The 18,010-nt window shown below is 49.6% G+C and overlaps 1 protein-coding gene across 1 annotated transcript; it reads right to left on the bottom strand.

The window, feature by feature from the left end:
• Nucleotides 1–13,918: 13,918 nt before the first annotated feature.
• On the bottom strand, nt 13,919–14,764 carry LOC141021891 (uncharacterized). Its single transcript, XM_073497745.1, has one exon. The coding sequence runs from the start codon at nt 14,762–14,764 to the stop codon at nt 13,919–13,921; it is 846 nt and encodes a 281-aa protein (XP_073353846.1).
• Between the last annotated feature and the right edge of the window lie 3,246 nt (nt 14,765–18,010).

Genomic DNA, 18,010 nt, shown 5'->3' with positions numbered 1-18,010 from the left:
GCAATTTTTTTGAAATTACTATGTTCCCCAACACAAAGTACAGAACAGTCCGAGTACCAGCCGCATTAGTCCTCAGTCCCATCGTGGACGGGTTTCGACTTACCAAGGTCCTCATGGACGGCGGCTGCAGACTAAACCTCATTTATGAGGACACACTCCATAAAATGGAAATAGACAGGAGCCGAGTCAAGCAAAGTAACACAACCTTCCGAGGAATTATTCCCAGTCGGGAGGCACGGTGCGCGGGCAGAATCACACTTGACGTAGTATTCGGCATGCCGGAGAACTATCGGTCCGAAGAAATAACTTTCCAAGTGGCCCCTTTCAGCAGCGGATACCACGCCCTGTTGGGGCGGGATGCTTTTACACGCTTCCAAGATATACCTAATTACGGGTATATGAAGCTCAAAATGCCCGGACCAAATGGTATAATCACTCTCGTCAGTGATCCGGACATAGCACTCCGCGCTGAAAACAAAACCGCATCCCTGGACCTGGAGGCGCTATCTGAAGCCCTCGCGGCCGAAGAATTAACCGCACTATGCTCCACGGTGGACAGGGACGATGTGATCCTCGACAAACGCCCCAAATCCACCTCCTTTAAACCAGCAGAAGAAATAGTCAAATTCCAGGTCCACCCAACGGACCCCAAGAAGACGGTATCTATCAGAGCACAACTGAACTCAACAGTTGACGCTGCACTACAAGAATTCCTGCGCGGAAACTGGGACATATTTGCCTGGCACCCTTCGGATATGCCAAGGATCCCACACATGTTGGCCGAACATAGCCTCAATATATTAAAGGGATTTAAACCGGTCAAGCAAACACTGCGGCGCTTTTCCGAACCCAAGTGAAAAGCTATGGGGGAGGAGCTGGCCAAGCTTATCGAGGCCGGATTCATTAGAGAAATCAAACATCCGGACTGGCTGGCAAACCTGGTGATGGTACCAAAGAAGGATAAATCCTGGCGCCTGTGTGTCGATTTCAAGGACCTCAACAAGGCTTGCCCTAAGGATCCCTTCCCCCTTCCCCGCATTGATCAAATCATTGACGCCACCGCAGGACACGACTCACTGTGTTTCCTCGATGCATATTCCGGATACCATCAAATCAAAATGAACGAGTCCGATCAAGCTGCAACAGCATTTATTACCCCATACGGGCCATTCTGCTTCAACACCATGCCCTTCGGGCTCAAGAATGCCGGCGTGACATACCAACGCATGATTCAAACATGCCTGGAGAAGCAGATCGGTAAGACAGTAGAGGCCTACGTCGATGACGTCGTCATTAAAACTAGGCACGTCGAAACACTAATAGACGACTTACGTCTCACATTCGACAATCTCCGCTCGTATGACATTAAACTCAACCCGGAAAAGTGTGTCTTCGGCGTCCCCGCTGGAAAGTTGTTGGGCTTCATCGTTTCCAACAGAGGAATAGAAGCAAACCCAGCTAAAATTCGAGCTCTGTCACAGTTGGCTACACCAACAGACCTCAAACAAGTCCAGAAACTAGCTGGTTGCGTGGCAGCGTTAAGTCGCTTTATCTCCAGATTAGGAGAAAAGGCGCTACCACTCTATCGCCTCTTACGGCGCACCGATAACTTTGAATGGACAGACGCGGCGACCATCGGACTGGAGGAAATAAAGACCCTCCTAGCGAGCAACCCAATCCTGGCCGCACCAAACGCCGGCGAACCCATGTTGCTATACATATCGGCAACACATCAGGTGCTGAGCACCATACTCGTCGTCGAACGAGAACAGGACGGACACAAATTCCCACTTCAAAAACCAGTATACTATGTATCTACTGTCCTCACACCGTGCAAATCCCGGTACCCCCACTACCAAAAGATAGCATACGCGGTCTTCATGGCATCCCGCAAGCTATGACACTACTTCCAGGAGTGTTCAATCACGGTGGCTTATGAGGTCCCACTCAATGACATAATAAACAATCGCGATGCCATGGGACAGATCACCAAATGGTCCATAGAGCTACTTCCATTCGACATAACATACAAGCCACGTCGAGCCATCAAATCCCAAGTACTGGCCGACTTCGTTGCCGAATGGACAGAAGCTGAACTCCCTAAAGAGTACGGCGCATATTCCAATTGGGTTATGTATTTTGATGGCTCCAAAATGTTGGCAGGGCTGGGAGCGGGAGTCGTGTTAACATCCCCCATTGGAGACGTCATCCAGTATGTACTCCAGATATTATACACAGACTCCAACAACGCAGCCGAATACGAGGCCCTACTGCATGGTCTTCGGATGGCCGTATCCATGGGCATACAACGCCTGGAGGTGCGCGGGGACTCGAACCTCGCCATATCTCAAATAAACGGCGACTTTGACGCCAAATATCCAAAGATGGTAGCTTATCGCAATGTCGTATTAAAAATCTCGGCTTGATTCGAGGGGCTTGAATTACATCACGTGACCCGAGAAAGTAATCAAGCGGCGGACGTCCTTGCTTGCATCGGCGCTAAGCGCGACCCCGTCCCACCTAACATCTTCCTGGAAAGGCTTTTTAAGCCATCCGTGGTGTGGCAAGGGGAGGGCAGCAACAATAGTCCAGATCTGAATACAACTCCAAATCCCGAACACACCGATAGTATCGGGGGCTCATCCACCGAAGTAACACCGTCGGCCCATCTCATTATGGCAGTCATTGCCCCATGGACCGAACCTTTCTTCGCCTACCTTAATAGGAAGGAGCTTCCCGAAGACCAGAATGAGGCTCGCCGCATTGTCCGGCGTTCGAAGGCCTACAAGGTTCACGACGGAGAACTCTACAAGAAAAGTACTACCGGAGTACTTCAAAGATGTATCTCCGAAGAAGAGGGGCGGCAGCTTTTAGCGGAAATTCACGCCGGTCTCGGTGGACACCATGCCGCAGCTCGGGCCCTTGTTAGCAAGGCCTTCCGTACTGGGTTTTATTGGCCGACAGCCCGAGCAGACGCACAGGACCTCGTCCAACGCTGCGTCGGATGCCAACTCTTCGCCAACCAAAGCCACATGCCCCCAACTGCCTTACAAACTATCCCCATTACTTGGCCTTTCGCGGTCTGGGGACTAGACATGGTCGGACCTCTTAAAGGGGGAAGCCATAAGAAAAAATATCTACTGGTCATGGTGGACAAATTCACTAAGTGGATAGAGGCTAAGCCGGTCAAAATGGCTGAGTCCGGCCCGGTGATAGAATTCATATCTGGTGTGGTGCACCGTTATGGTGTTCCACACATCATCATCACCGACAACGGCTCTAATTTCACAGCCGACGAGGTAAAAACCTGGTGTACTAATCTTGGCATTAAACTCGGTTACGCCTCCGTCTACCACCCGCAAACCAACGGTCAAGTCGAACGGGCCAATGGTCTTATTATGAGCGGCATCAAACCTAGACTAGTGCGGTCTTTAAAAGAATCAGACAAGCACTGGATTGAGGAGCTCGACTCCGTACTCTGGGGGTTGTGGACCACGCCCAAACGTACTACCGGATACACACCTTTCTTCATGGTGTATGGTGCAGAGGCTGTGTTGCCCTGCGATATTATACATGACTCACCTCGAGTGCGTATGTACGAAGAGAAAGAGGCCGAGTTGGATCGGCAGGACAGCCTAGATGCCCTGGAGGAGGAGCGCGACGTCGCCAAAGCCCGTTCAGCATTTTATCAACAGCAGGCTCGAAGATATCAAAGCAGAGAAGTACGGGCCAAGACTTACAACGTTGGCGAACTCGTTCTACGCTTGCCGGAGAAGAAAAAGGACAAACTCAAGCCCAAATGGGAGGGTCCCTTCATAATTGACGAAGTTCTTACCTGAGGAGCATACCATCTTCGTGATGCCTCAGACAATCGCCTAGAGCCGAACCCCTATAACGCGGCCAGACTCCGAAGGTTCTATGCCTAGCGCCGAATTCTTTGTTCGTCTCCTTCTCCTCTATAGTTTCCATTACTTTTTCTCTCTTTTCCACCTTTATTTTTTCACTTTAAAGCTCTCATACGGCTCGACCGTGCAACGCTGACGTACACATCTTCAAATTTGTACGCCCACCATACCTGGGGGCTTCTTGGATAAGCTTTTTTATTATTCCTTGAGCATCAAGCTCTTTGCATATGCGTTTTCTTCCATATGCAACTTTTCTTCGCCATTATATGCATCGATATGACTTAAGTTTTGGCCAAGCTGGGTTGCCTGGCTCCTGTGCTTATGCCCTACGTTCCCGTTAGTTCGGCTAGGGCATAAAGGGAGCACCTCTGCGATTGTTACTGCCGGGTCATCCGAATGTGTACCTCAGACTGGGTGAAGCCGAAAGCTAGTGTTCTTAAGGGAATATTCGGTCGATGAATTAAAGACGTTTTTCATTCCATTACGAACCCCCAGAAGTTACATACACTGTGATTTTCCCATCACAATTCGGACATGTACATTAAATGCATGCATACCCAGGGAAAGGAACCCTTAACGGAACTATTCTCTCTCGAAGATGTTTCTTACAATCTCAATGTAATATAACATAGCTAGCCGGATACAACTTGTCTGTTCAAGCAACTATGACCCCTACGCCTAGTTTTCCATGCATACCCCGGCCTATTCGGCCGCGATGGTATTCGGAAACACTCCGCACCTTCGGGTCCGGAGGTTGAAGCGAAAAGGTCTGCCATGACAAATGATATACAATTCAGCTAGAGTTCCACATGATGAGGCAAGTACATAGTCACTTGGACTCAAACACTTCCTCCTCTACACCGTCCAACAGGCAGTCTAACTTACAATCCTGTTGGGAATATTTGGCGGCCACCTCTACTTGGTCATATACTAAACTAACGGGAATTTCTTCCCCATTTGACCGTAGCGGTCCAACCCAGTCCATGTGATTCGGATCCATCTTCGTATATCGCGTTTTCACCATGGCCCAAGCCTCTCGCGCACCCTCTCGGCAGGCCGATATCTTCCATAGTCGAATACGCCGCCGCGCTCCCTTGAACAGCTCTACAAGCTCCTCCATACTTCCTAGAGGGGAGGCGGATGGCCATAAGGCCTAGAGGGCATGCTCGTGCACTTGCGACAGTCTTTGCAGCAGATCACTTGATGATCCGGACACCTCCTCTTCGGGACGGCCCATCAATATACCTGCAAATATAACTATACCAGTTCCATTTATCTCTGAGCTACTTTAAAAATAGTTCAGACACATACTGAATATGCCGCCCCGCAGCTTCTTGTTCTCCTTCAAGGAATTGGCTAGCTGGGCTCGAACATCTTTCAATTCTTCACCCAATGTAGTGTTGGAATCCTGTAGCTTGTTTTTCTCATCTCTGACGCGGGTCAGCACACGCTCGCCTGCGGCGTGTTGCCTTTTCGCCTCTTTTTCTCCCTCTTGGGCGATCTTCAACTTCTCTTCAAGATGATCAGGCGACCCTATTATGCGATCAGCAGCAGAATTAGCACAGTTGGTATACAATTATTGTTCCTCGATGGAGGGGAACGTTACCAGAAGACGACTTCTTGAAGTTTTCCAGTTCGGCAGTAGCAGCATTTAGCTGCGCCCGGCACTGCTCCAGCTCTTGGGCTAGCAAACCATTCTTCTCTGTAAGGACCTGGTCGTACAACGATCCTTAAATCAGTTGTGCCAACTGCTTTCAGTCTCGAGGGCTACGGGCATATGGTTATCCTTTTTTGGACAAAGAAAACTTACCTACACATCTGTCAGATATTGCTTCGTGGCTCTTCTAAGCCCATCTCGAGCAGCTCGGATGTATGCGTCGCCCGAGCTAAAGGCATTAAATGCCTCATCCGAGAACTTGGGGTCTCACAAGACAGCTCTGCAGCGCCGATGGTTCATGGCGCTCTCTACCTCCGAGTTGGTGACGGACATATTCTCCGAACCCTCGGCCGAAGAGCAGTCTGGCATTGTTCTTACACCGGCCCCAGTCTCCCCGATTGGATCTAAATCCCGGTTGTCGGGAGCACGACCGACCGGGCCCCCGGACACAGTTCGGCGAACCTTTTTCCTGTAACCAAACAAACACACAAGTCACAGTCGGATGCGGCCGCTGAAAGGCATATTTATCCGTACCTCCTCGATGAAGGCCTGGCTGTGTCTTCACCGGCCTTCCTCTTTAAAGCCTTGCCCGGCGCAGGAGCCGATCTCTTCGGAATCACCGAACGTCTCTCCTGTGGAGCACAATACAGTGCGGTGGGTGAGGCAGAATAAGAGCACTCTTTTAGAGAAGGTTGTTTCTTGATTATTTACATGTGAAGCAGGAAGAAGGCCGGGGTAGTCGGCGGTGATGGCCACTTCTGTGCCGTCATAGGTTTGTCTGGTAAAACACTCCCTCCGCGAGCACCACGGATATATCCGATCCTCTTCAAATCTAGGATCTAGCTCCTGGTTGTGGTTCTCCGGCTGTGGGGAGGACTATGTAGTCCTTTGGTGACCTTCCACCAGTGTTGTCATAACAAACAGACTTGAAATCTATCAAAAGTAATCCGGAAGTGGAATGAGTGAAGTAGAGGGGTTGAGGCTTACCCAACTGGGAGGATCATACATAGAATACCCATCTCTGCGCTTAATGCAAAGAAACTCCTCTTCCTCCCCTTTAAACAGCTCGGCCAATATTTTGGCCAGAGCGGCGGGGGTATTCGGACCCTTCTGGCCACAGCGGGAGGCATCATCCTCTCCATTATAGTGCCACATTGGCAGCCCTCTGTATTGTAGCGGCTGAACCCCTCGCACTATGGAAGTCGCCATTACCTCGATTATTGTGAGTCCGGACTGAGCGAGCGTCTTTATCTTGCTCATGAGCTGACGAACTTCTGCGCTGTCATCCTCTTCAAGACTCCGGGGACGCCAACTGTGGTGTTTCTTCAACGGAACGCTCACAAATTCAGGAAGACCCTTTTGAACTGGGTCAGGAAGCCCAACGTCCTCGATATAGAACCACTCGGAAGGCCATTCTTCGGATGCCTTCCATGGTGTGCCGAACAGATATCCGGTATCGGCGATACGCCATACTTCGGCTCCGCCCACTTCAAATATTGACCCCTCATGATTACGCAGGACAAGACAGAACAACTTCCTCCACAGCTCGAAATGAGCCTCGATGCCCAAAAATAGTTCGCATAAAGCGACATAACCTGCAATGTGCAGAAGGGAGGCAGGGGTGAAGTTGTGCAGCTGGAGGCCATAGTATTCCAAAAGCCCTCAGAGGAACGGATGGATTGGAAATCCGACGCCTCTTAGTAGGTAGGGGACGAAACACACTCGCTCCCCCCGGATGGATTGGGGGAGGCCTCTGCTTGGGTCTCACCGTTGAAGGAGTCTAGCCCCGCTCGAACAGGGACTAGATCTACGGGGGGAAGAAATCCCTATGTCTGCAGCTTCGCTAATTGACTATGGGGCACAGAACACCTCTCCCAATCGCCTTTCTCTGGGACGGAACGGGAGGAGGAGCTGGGAACGCTGGCCATGGTGGAATGGTCTCTCCTAGCAGTCTTCGGGGATTTTCTCTGCATGGTGCCGAATGGATCTAGGATCTAATCTCTTTAAATAGGCGCTCTTCCCTGCATGGACGGGGTGTTATTCGCAAAAATGCCCTGACCTTCCACATTCGCCCGACACGTGGAAGACGAAGTTATTTGACGCGCAGAAGCCGAGGGGAGCGACGTGGGGTCAATAGCTGGATACATTACTTGGAAATCATTAAAGGAGGAACCCGCCTTGCAATGCCGAAGACAATTTGTGTGCCGAACACCTCGCTATTGAAGACTGTTCGGGGGCTACCGAGGGAGTCCTGGACTAAGGGGTCCTCGGGCGTCTGGCCTGTTATCCATGGGCCGGACTGATGGGCTGTCAAGATGTGAAGGCCGAAGACTGTACCCGTGTCCGGATTGGACTCTCCTTGGCATGGAAGGCAAGCTTGGCAACCGACTATGAAGATTCCTTCTTATGTAACCGACTCTATGTAAACCCTAGATCCTCCCGGTGTCTATATAAACCGGAGGAGTTAGTCCGGAAAGGATATACACATTACCATAGTCATACAGGCTAGGCCTCTAGGGTTTAGTCATTACGATCTCGTGGTAGATCAACTCTTGTAATACTCATATTCATCAAGATCAATCAAGCAGGAAGTAGGGTATTACCTCCATAGAGAGGGCCCGAACCTGGGTAAACATCGTGTCCCCCGTCTCCTGTTACCATCGATCCTAGACGCATAGTTCGGGACCCCCTACCCGAGATCCGCCGGTTTTGACACCGACACTGGCACCGAAGTCAATGTCGATGCAGGGCATCGGCGTGATGCGGTAAAGGCGTGGCAAAGCATGAATTCATAGGTCAGTCCGAGTTCCGGATGCGGCGTTCACCGAACTATGTACGGAAACTGATCGAACCACCACGCGACCATCGTTAATGCGGCCACCATTTGATAGACCTGTGTGCAGATGATGGAACAAACCAGAGTACTAATTCCTTGGGAAAAATAAACCCAAACAAGCAAACATTGCTGGGATTAATAACACCTGGTTTATTTGTTGTAGCAGAACGAAGAAAAGTGACTCCCAAAATTGGGACTCGATCCGCACACCCATTGCCTGATGGGCGGTGAAGCGATGGCATGGTGATGCTGGTAAAGGTTGGCTCACCGAGGCAAAGCCCCCGGTCCAACTAACGTGGCGAAGCTGGTCAGCTGACGACGCCGAAGTCTCCAGAGTAGGTTGATGAAGAGATGGTGAAGCCCACGGTCTAGTCGAGGTGACGGAGCGGGTCGGTAAGAAGACGTTGCAGCTGCCATGTCAGACGAGGTGTTGAAGCAGTTCGGTGTGATGGACATCGGCTTGAAGAAGCAACAGTGCGGTCATGCCGACGCTGTTCATAACTTGTGACGTGGTCAAAGTCGGATTGATGAAGTTCCGAACGGCGATGCCGGTCTGCCCGTTCCGTGTAATCCATGGGGCGGCGTTGTTGGTGATGATTTATCCTTCGCGATGCCGAACTCTTTTTCGGCTCGCCGAGATGATGATCCGAAGAAGATGAGCTCGGCTCAACAAAGCGACGGCGTGTCTAGCGCAGGTCGGCAGCCGTGGAGCAATGTTACCGGACTGGTTTGACACCAGCGCGATGGTGAAGAGTACCTCAAAGAAGGCTTGAAATTTTATGGGCACGTGTTAATAACAACGCACAATACCCTAGAAGAAAATTCTTTTAAAAAGTTTGTCCAATATCACGTTCATAAAGAAACATGAATTCGGGTCGGATCCGTATTCGCGCACAAAACAGATCAGAAAATTGGTCCACTCATCGGAAGGTTCCCGGACTTTGAACCGTCGGATCGAGCTGAAATTTTGAGGGGTGGTAGATATGTGAATTCCGCAGCAGATGAACGGTTAGATCTTCCAAAGGACCTCCGAGCTTGGCTCTGGAGACCACGCCCTAAACTCGTCCAGATTCCTGTCCAGATTTGACGGGGCTCCAGTATATCGTAGATTGCCGGAGATTCCTCCATCGGAACTCGATGAAATTTTTCATGATTGTTGTAGACTTAATTCCGCACAATTCCATCGAAGCAATCGTTAAAACGACACTCGAGGAGGTGGTGGCGGCGGATACAAGTTCGCTGTCCAGAAAAACAGCACGGTCGCTCAAGGGCAATGTTGACGTTGAGCCCCCGAGCTCCATGGATGATTCCTCCATGATCTTGATAGAGATCAGAGTTGATGTTGATGAAGGCCCTCGTTCGAACATGATGATTGGAGGTAGGGCACAGTCCTCAGTCAAGCCAAGGTGACCAGTCGAGGCGGCGACGAAGACGCCGACATCGCAGTTGATCTGAAGGCGAGCCATTGATCCTATTGCCGACCACGCAGCAGAACTCTCAATGAAAGCACCATTGTCGGTGTCAAAACCGGCAGATCTCAGGTAGGGGTCCCAAGCTGTGTGTCATGGATCGATGGGTAACAGGAGACAGGGGACATGATGTTTACCCAGGTTCGGGCCCTCTCTATGGAGGTAGTACCCTACTTCCTGCTTGATTGATCTTGATGAATATGAGTATTACAAGAGTTGATCTACCACGAGATCATGATGGCTAAAACCCTGAAGTCTAGCCTGTATGACTATGATTAATGTCATAATGATCTATCGACTAGCCTGGCCTTGGCTTATATAATGCATCAGAGGCCTAGGATAACAAGAGTCCTAGCTGAATACGTTGGTGGAGAGGAGTCCTTGTCTTGATCACCAAGTCTTGTGGAATACTCCTTGTATGCGGCATGGACTGCCCGAAGTGGCCCATGAGTGAACCGCCATGGGGGTCCTCGGCCTGATCCACCTGATCGGGAGACGATGTGGTGAGTCCCCCCTAGTCCAGGACACCGTCACCAACCACTGTTCAAGGCGGTGTGTACGCGGTTGGAGCAGTTGGCTATGGAGATTTTTACCCAATATGGGTGGCAGCATAACCTCCGGATCGGTCCATCTCACCTTTCGACATAGGCACAGTGTCAGTCTATAGGACTCTACTATTGCTTATTTGTTGGTTTTTGCTTTCTTCTGGTTGTCAGACTTTTGGTGTTCGGCTGTGTGCATCCTAGTTATGCAGAGGCCGGGTGTTGCTCATAATGCTTTGTATCCACTTGATGCTACATTTTGAGTTAATAAAATCGACCTTTATCGAAAAAATGATATTGTTGTCCGATTACAAAAATAAGAGTGTGGGACAAGCAGGATTAGCCACTATGTTGCATAGAATCTTTATGAACTCTTCTTTAACTCAATGACCAATTTTGTGATTTTGTAGTGATACAGCGAAAGCATTATCTGATAGGCATTCAAATATTTCCTTTCGTATAGAAAGTTTCAATTTAGATCTTGAGGATTAAAGTGGACATAAAATGATGTTTTTGGATCTGCAGATGCGATCAAGTGCTCCCTCCGTAAAGAAATACTTTTTTGCAAGAAAATTTTCGATCTATTCATCTTCAATCATGGCAGTACAACAAATACCAGAAATAATAGAAATTACATCCAGATCCGTAGACCACCTAGCGACAACTACCAGCACTGAGGCGAGCCAAAGGCGCGCCGCCGTCATCGCCCCTCCATCGCCGGAGTCGGGCACAACTTGTTGTAGTAGACAGTCAGGAAGTCGTCGTGCTAACGCCCCATAGGACCAGCGCACCAGAACAGCAACCGCCGCAGATGAAGAATAACGTAGATCAGAAAGATCCAATCCAAAGACACACGAATGTAGACGACCAACAACGAGATCCGAGCAAATCCACCAAAGATAGATCCGCCGGAGACACAACTCCACACGCCCACCAACGGTGCTGGACGCACCGTTGGAATGAGGGCTAGGCGGGGAGACCTTTATTCCATCTTCACGGAGCATTTAGATCACTAATTGCTCTTATATTTCTTCACACAAGGAATAATATTCTTGAATTTTCCGTTCAACAGTTTTCTTGTATAGTTACTGAAATTTAACTTACTATCCTCGTTATCTATAGGGCTTAGAAGATGGTTACGATGCTTCATCATAAAGAAAAAATCTTATCAAGAAGAATATGTATAAGGAGGCATTGGATATGTTGGCGGAGATATGCTCTACTACCTTATGTGATTGTTGTTTCTAAAAAAAACTTATGTGATTGTTTTTGGCCTACTATAAGAAGCATATCCATTTTTTCTTGAGAAAAGCATGCTCGTATTTTAGATAGATACATATATTGGCCAAAAACTATGTGAGGTATATAAATGTCCCAAGAGAGGTCTATATTAAGGGCCCCCCGGTTATGTTTCGTAGGCTCCGATATCTCAAGACCGACCCTGACTAAACCCCTCGGTTTATACAGGCACCGGGGGTACCTAAGGTTACAAGCATGTCGACTACAACTAGGGATAACGTGCCGATCATTTAAATACACCTTGAAGTGTACGCCAAGTCTTCGGAGGATTTCATCTTGTGTACGCCGAGGGCCAGGACATGTGTGACCCATTCTTCGGTTGGTGGTGGATCCTCAGCCCGGCCCATGACTGGCAGGCCGACGTGATGTGCACCCCCAATCCAGGACACCGTCAGTAGGTGTGTGGAGGACACCCGAGTATCATGTCCAAAAATGGCAAATTTGACAAATTTGACCTATGGACGAAATCAAATCACAGAATGAACTGTCCGTGAAACTATTTCACGCGGCTGACCTTTTTGTGTGACGCCTGACACGAAGGTGTCACACTACACTGTGCAACGCCTCACAGATAGGCGCTACACGCCTGGCCAGCGTCGCACCCGTGTGATCCGAAAATTACTAAGTCAGCGTGCAGCGCCTGAGAGCTAGGCGCCACACTATACAGTGTAGCGCCTAGCTTCTAGGCGTTGCACTAATGGTTGCTTCATTTTGTAGCGCAACCACTAGTGCAGCGCCTAGCTCTTAGGCTCTGCACAATGACTTAACAATTTTTAGGCAGTTTGAGGTGCAACGCTGGCCAGGCGTGTAGCGCCTATCTGTGAGGCGTTGCACAATGTAGTGTGGCGCCTTCGTGTCGGGTGTCACACAAAAAGGTCAGCCACGTGAAATAATTTCACGGGCAGTTTATTCTGTGATTTGATTTCGTCCACAGGTCAAATTTGTCAAATTTATCTCAAGAATGAAGAGCGCCTCGGAGACACGATGTGGCGACGAAAAAACAACGGGCCCCACCATCAACGCATGGGGCGGCTCACATGCATGACGAGGCAGTGGGTGTTGGACGAGGTGGCCCCAGGCGCGCCATCGGCCCACACGTTGGGGACCCATTGCTCGTCGGCTCCACGACTTATTTGGTTGTTCGTGCGCGCCAGGTTGAATTGTTCTGGGCAACTCTCATGTTACGATATCTAGTAAGATATTTCCTTCGTGCATACCGTACCCGACTCTCTCGGCTAGACAAGTGTGTGTCTTACGTACTTTCTTTTGGTGCATACCATAGCCGACCAGCAATACGTCGTTCCGAACAGATTGAGTCCACACTCTCATGGTCGTGATGATGCCCAACGATGATAGCGTGGACGGAGCGCCCGTCATATCCGACCAAACAAATATAGGAGACCTCCAACACAGTGAGGTCCCGAACACCTATCAATGATCACGCCAATGACATATGGTGCGAACCGGCACAACCGACCAAAGCATGTCCGGCTAGCAAGGGCGATTAGACCTCTGCCCAAACCAAAAGCACGGATAGCTGAGCTATAACTGTGTGAAAGAGTGAAAGAGAGCTTCGACATGAACAACAAGCGCAGATGTGTGTATGTCCTACGTACTTCCTTTTCGTGCATACCATAGCCAACCATAGATACGTTGTTTCGAATAGATCAAGCCCGCACTACCATAGTCGTCATGATGCTCAACGGTGATAGCGCCAACAGAGCGCCCGTCATACTCGACACAAAAATAAAGAGGGATCCTCGCACACAATGAGATCCCGGGCGTGTATCAATGATCATGTTAATGACATATGGCGTGAACCCGGCATAGCCGACAAAGGCATGTCTGGCTAGCAAGGCAGTTATGCCTCTACCCATACCAAAAGGTCAGGTAGCTGAGCCATAAGATGTGTTGCATGTCCCATCCTATGCCAGGCCGCCGTCTATAGACAAAGGGGCAACTGCCTCGGGGTATGATGTAATAAGCAAGCTCTCTTGGATAATCATAAAATGAACACTTAACGTGTTGCCATATGTTGCTTAATTTCCTGGTTGCGGTTGGACTTTGCATCAAGGGCGCAACGGATATGGATTGACCGCGTCAGTTGTTTCGAGTAGGAGTCTCTGTTTCCAATGGTTCAGGTCATGTGCCGTGGGGGTGCGATTGGCCTTTCTATCTTTTTTTTTCGGGGGAAAAAGGATTTATATTAATCAACCTGAATCAAGTTGATCCAGTACACAAAGATTTACAATCCCTTCAAGGCCAGAACCCAGCCAAACTGCAGTTTTTATGTCTGTACGAGCTATACGAGCAAGCTCGTGACTAACCTGATTCCTCTCACGTTTAATAGCCTTCACCTGGACCCTCCTATCACCCCTGGTTAGCATTTTGATCTCCTGGACTAGTGCAGCATCCTTAGATCGATCAACAGCAGCTTGGCTGATCATCATTGCAGCCACTGAGCTGTCCGTTTCAATGATAAAAGGCAACGAAGTCCATTCTAGCGCAAGAGAAATTCCCTCTTTGCACGCCTCCAACTCAGCTCGTAGTGCATTATCACATGCAAACAAGTGTCTGCATGAAGTGAAGATAATGTTGCCGTTGCTGTTCCTCAGGACCATACCAGCTCCACCATTACCCGCGTGCTCGGAGAAGGGACCGTCGACGTACAGCTTTAGCCATCCAGCAGGGGGAGGCTCCCACTTCTCTGTTGGTCGCGGGTCTGCGCCTCTCGTGCTTGGCGCCGGCGCAGCAACTACACCAGCTAGGCATGCCAGGTCTGTGAGCACCATTTTGCCTTTTACAACGTCTCCCATTGGGTGCTGCTGAATGCAGAGAAGCGAAGAAATATAGCTATGCAAGAATCTGCAGGAAACTTCTGTGGGGGGCGGTTCCTTGTTATGAATGATCTCATTACGAACGTGCCATGATCTCCAGAATATCATTAGGGCCACCATGCGAGAAGTATCCGAGAGGGGCTCCAGAACACCGAATAACCACTCCGGCCCCGTGTTCTGGATCAAACTGATGTCTGGAAGAATCCAGTCCTTCGCCATCACGCCCCATAGGTCCTTTGCCCGTGGACATCTGCACATAGCATGAAAAACATCCTCGCGTTCCACACCACAAAGTGGACACATATCATTAGGCTCCAGAGTTCTAGAAAATTTATTAGCCCAAAGTAGCAAGGGAGTTTGAGATCAACCGCCATGCAAACACTCGTACCTTTGGGGGAGCAGGGCACCCCCATATGGTCTTCCAGATGACACGACGACCATCCGGTGCCCTGCTCGAGGCGCTTGCCGATGGACGCTCGCGCTCGTCCATGGCAGAGCGGTAGGCTGACCGGACAGAGAAGACACCAGATTTCTCCGGAGCCCAGGCTAGGATATCCTCCGTGGCGCGTGGAGTGGTCTTGATGCTCGTGATGATGTCGATGTCAACTTGCAGGAAGTGACGACGAAGAAGGTCCAACCTCCAAGCACCTCTCGCATCCAGTAGGTCCGAGACCCTCCGGAGTCTACACGTGCCTTGCGAGGTAATGAGGTGGCCTGAGGGTGACCGAGGCAGCCATCGATCCCGCCAAATGCGAATTTGTGTCCCACTGCCGACCCGCCACACCAGCCCCTTTTTGAGGAGTTCGAGGCCCTGTTGGATCGCTTCCCAGGTAATAGATGAGTTCCCAGAGAACACTGTGTCCTCTAGTCACCCGTCGGGGTAATAGCGAGCTTTTAACACCTGCGCACAAAGACTATTGGGTTTAATTAGAAGACGCCAAGCCTGCCTCGCTAGCAGGGCCTGATTAAACACCCTGAAGTCACGGAATCCCAGACCACCGCATTGTTTATGCCTTTGGATCTCTGGCCAAGTCATCCAGTGTGTTTTCCGCTTACCCTCCTTCGAACCCCACCGGAAATTTCTAACCATTCTGTTCAGGTCATCACAGACGGACATGGGCAACTTGAAGATCCCCATCATATAAGTGGGAATAGCTTGGAGAACAACTTTGATCATTGTTTCCTTCCCTGCGTATCTCCCCATGCAATAATCGTTTTCATTAAGCAGGCCTGTAGGTTTTGGAATTTACCCTTGGACATCCTACCTTCAGGTGTCGGCAACCCCAAGTACTTTTCTTCAAAAGTGGTGAGCTAAACCTGTAGAGTCATACGCACATTTTCCTTATTGATCTCAGGACAATGCTTCCCAAACAAAATGTTGCATTTAGCCGGATTAATTAGCTGCCCCGTGGCCCCTTCATAAGCCAAAATAATATTGCAGATATTCTCCGCTTGTGGTGCGTCGGCCTTGAAGAAGAGCAAGGTGTCGTCCGCGAACAGCAAGTGAGATATTCCTGGAGCTCTTCTGCATACCTTCAGGGATGAGAGTTTTCTCTTTTCCTCTCCATCCTTTAACAAAGCAGATAACCCATCAGCAATAAACAGGAACAAAAATGGTGAAAGGGGATCACCTTGTCGTAGCCCGCGCGACGGTGCGAACGAATCCAAGAGGGTGCCATTAAATTTGACAGTGTATCTAACCGAGGTGACACAAGTCATAATCCAGTTCACCCATCGGTCAGCGAAACCCAACTTTTGCATCGTCCCCCTCAAGACACTGGTAGAAAAAGAGGCTTCCATACGCCCCCATTAGTCCCCAAAACAATCGAACCGCGACCAAAGGGGTCTTTAGTCGCGGTTCGGGAGGAGACCCGCGACCAACTATCTGGGTCCAGCGCGCTCGGTCGACAGCTGGCGGACGGGAGGGGCTTTAGTCCCGGTTGGCCTGGCCAACCGGGACTAAAGGTCCCCGAAGGCCTTTAGTCGCGGTTGGCCAGGCCAACCGGGACTAAAGGCCCATCCAGCTGGCGGACGGGAGGGGCTTTAGTCCCGGTTGGCCTGGCCAACCGCGACTAAAGGTCCCCGAAGGCCTTTAGTTGCGGTTGGCCAGGCCAACCGGGACTAAAGGCCCATCCCTATATATAGGACTCAGCTCACTTCACTTCACTCAGCTCACTTCACAATTTTCAGAAGGGGGTGGTGGGTTTGCTTTTGGTTCCTCCTATGCACACAAGGTGTTTGATGAAATGCCCGAGAGCCTGAAACAAACATGATATGAAGTGTCCGAGCCACACTTGAGCTTTCTCATTTATTTTTCCTCCGCGATCGCGGTTAGCAACTTGAACCTTTCATGTGTCATTGATAAAATATGCATGTGTGTAGTTCATTGTTTAATTTGTATTATTTCTAGCTAGTTAGTTTAACAAATGCATGATGGTTAATTATATACTTTATATAATAATAATGCAGATGAATCGGCAATGGATGTACGGTCCCCGAGTCTCCGGCGAGTTCACTACGGGTTTGAAAGATTTCCTCGTAGTGGCAAATGCGAACAAGCAGCAAGGTTTTATTATTTGTCCATGTGCTGTCTGTAAGAACCAGAAGGGTTACTCCTCCTCAAGAGACGTTCACATGCACCTGCTTCGGCACGGTTTCATGCCAAGCTATAATTGTTGGACCAAGCATGGAGAAAGAGGGGTTAGAATGGAAGAAGATGAAGAAGGGGATGATATCGATGACAACTATCATGATCATTTCAGTGATACTTTCATGGAGGATGATGCTGAAGGTGGGGAAGGGTTAGGTGAAGGTGAAGAAGAGGCACATGATGAGCCCGCTGATGATCTTGGTCGGACCATTGCTGATGCACGGAGACGCTGCGAAACTGACAAGGAGAGGGAGAATTTGGATCGCATGTTAGAGGATCACAAAAAGTCGTTGTATCCAGGATGCGATAATAGTCTGAAAAAGCTGGGCTGCACACTGGATTTGCTAAAATGGAAGGCACAGGAAGGTGTAGGTGACTCATCATTTGAAAATTTGCTGAAAATGTTGAAGAATATGTTTCCGAAGAATAACGAGTTGCCCGCCAGTACGTACGAAGCAAAGAAGGTTGTCTGCCCTCTAGGTTTAGAGGTTCTGAAGATACATGCATGCATTAACGACTGCATCCTCTACCGCGGTGAATACGAGAATTTGAATGAATGCCCTGTATGCACTGCATTGCGTTATAAGATCAGAGGCGATGACCCTGGTGACGATGTTGAGGGCGAGAAACCCAGGAAGAGGGTTCCCGCCAAGGTGATGTGGTATGCTCCTATAATACCACGGTTGAAACGTCTGTTCATGAACAAAAAGCATGCCAAGTCGTTGCGATGGCACAAAGAGGACCGTAAGTCCGACGGGGAGTTGAGACACCCCGCTGATGGAACACAATGGAGAAAGATCGACAGAGTGTTCAAA

This window comes from Aegilops tauschii, chromosome 4 (assembly GCF_002575655.3).
Source record: "Aegilops tauschii subsp. strangulata cultivar AL8/78 chromosome 4, Aet v6.0, whole genome shotgun sequence".
Taxonomy (NCBI): domain Eukaryota; kingdom Viridiplantae; phylum Streptophyta; class Magnoliopsida; order Poales; family Poaceae; genus Aegilops; species Aegilops tauschii.
Note: the sequence above shows the minus strand (reverse complement) of the source record. Positions and strands in the feature narration are given on the sequence as shown.

What these genes read in the sequence shown, in the direction of transcription:
- LOC141021891 (XM_073497745.1), bottom strand. Translation starts at nt 14,764, where the DNA reads ATGGCGAAGGACTGGATTCTTCCAGACATCAGTTTGATCCAGAACACG.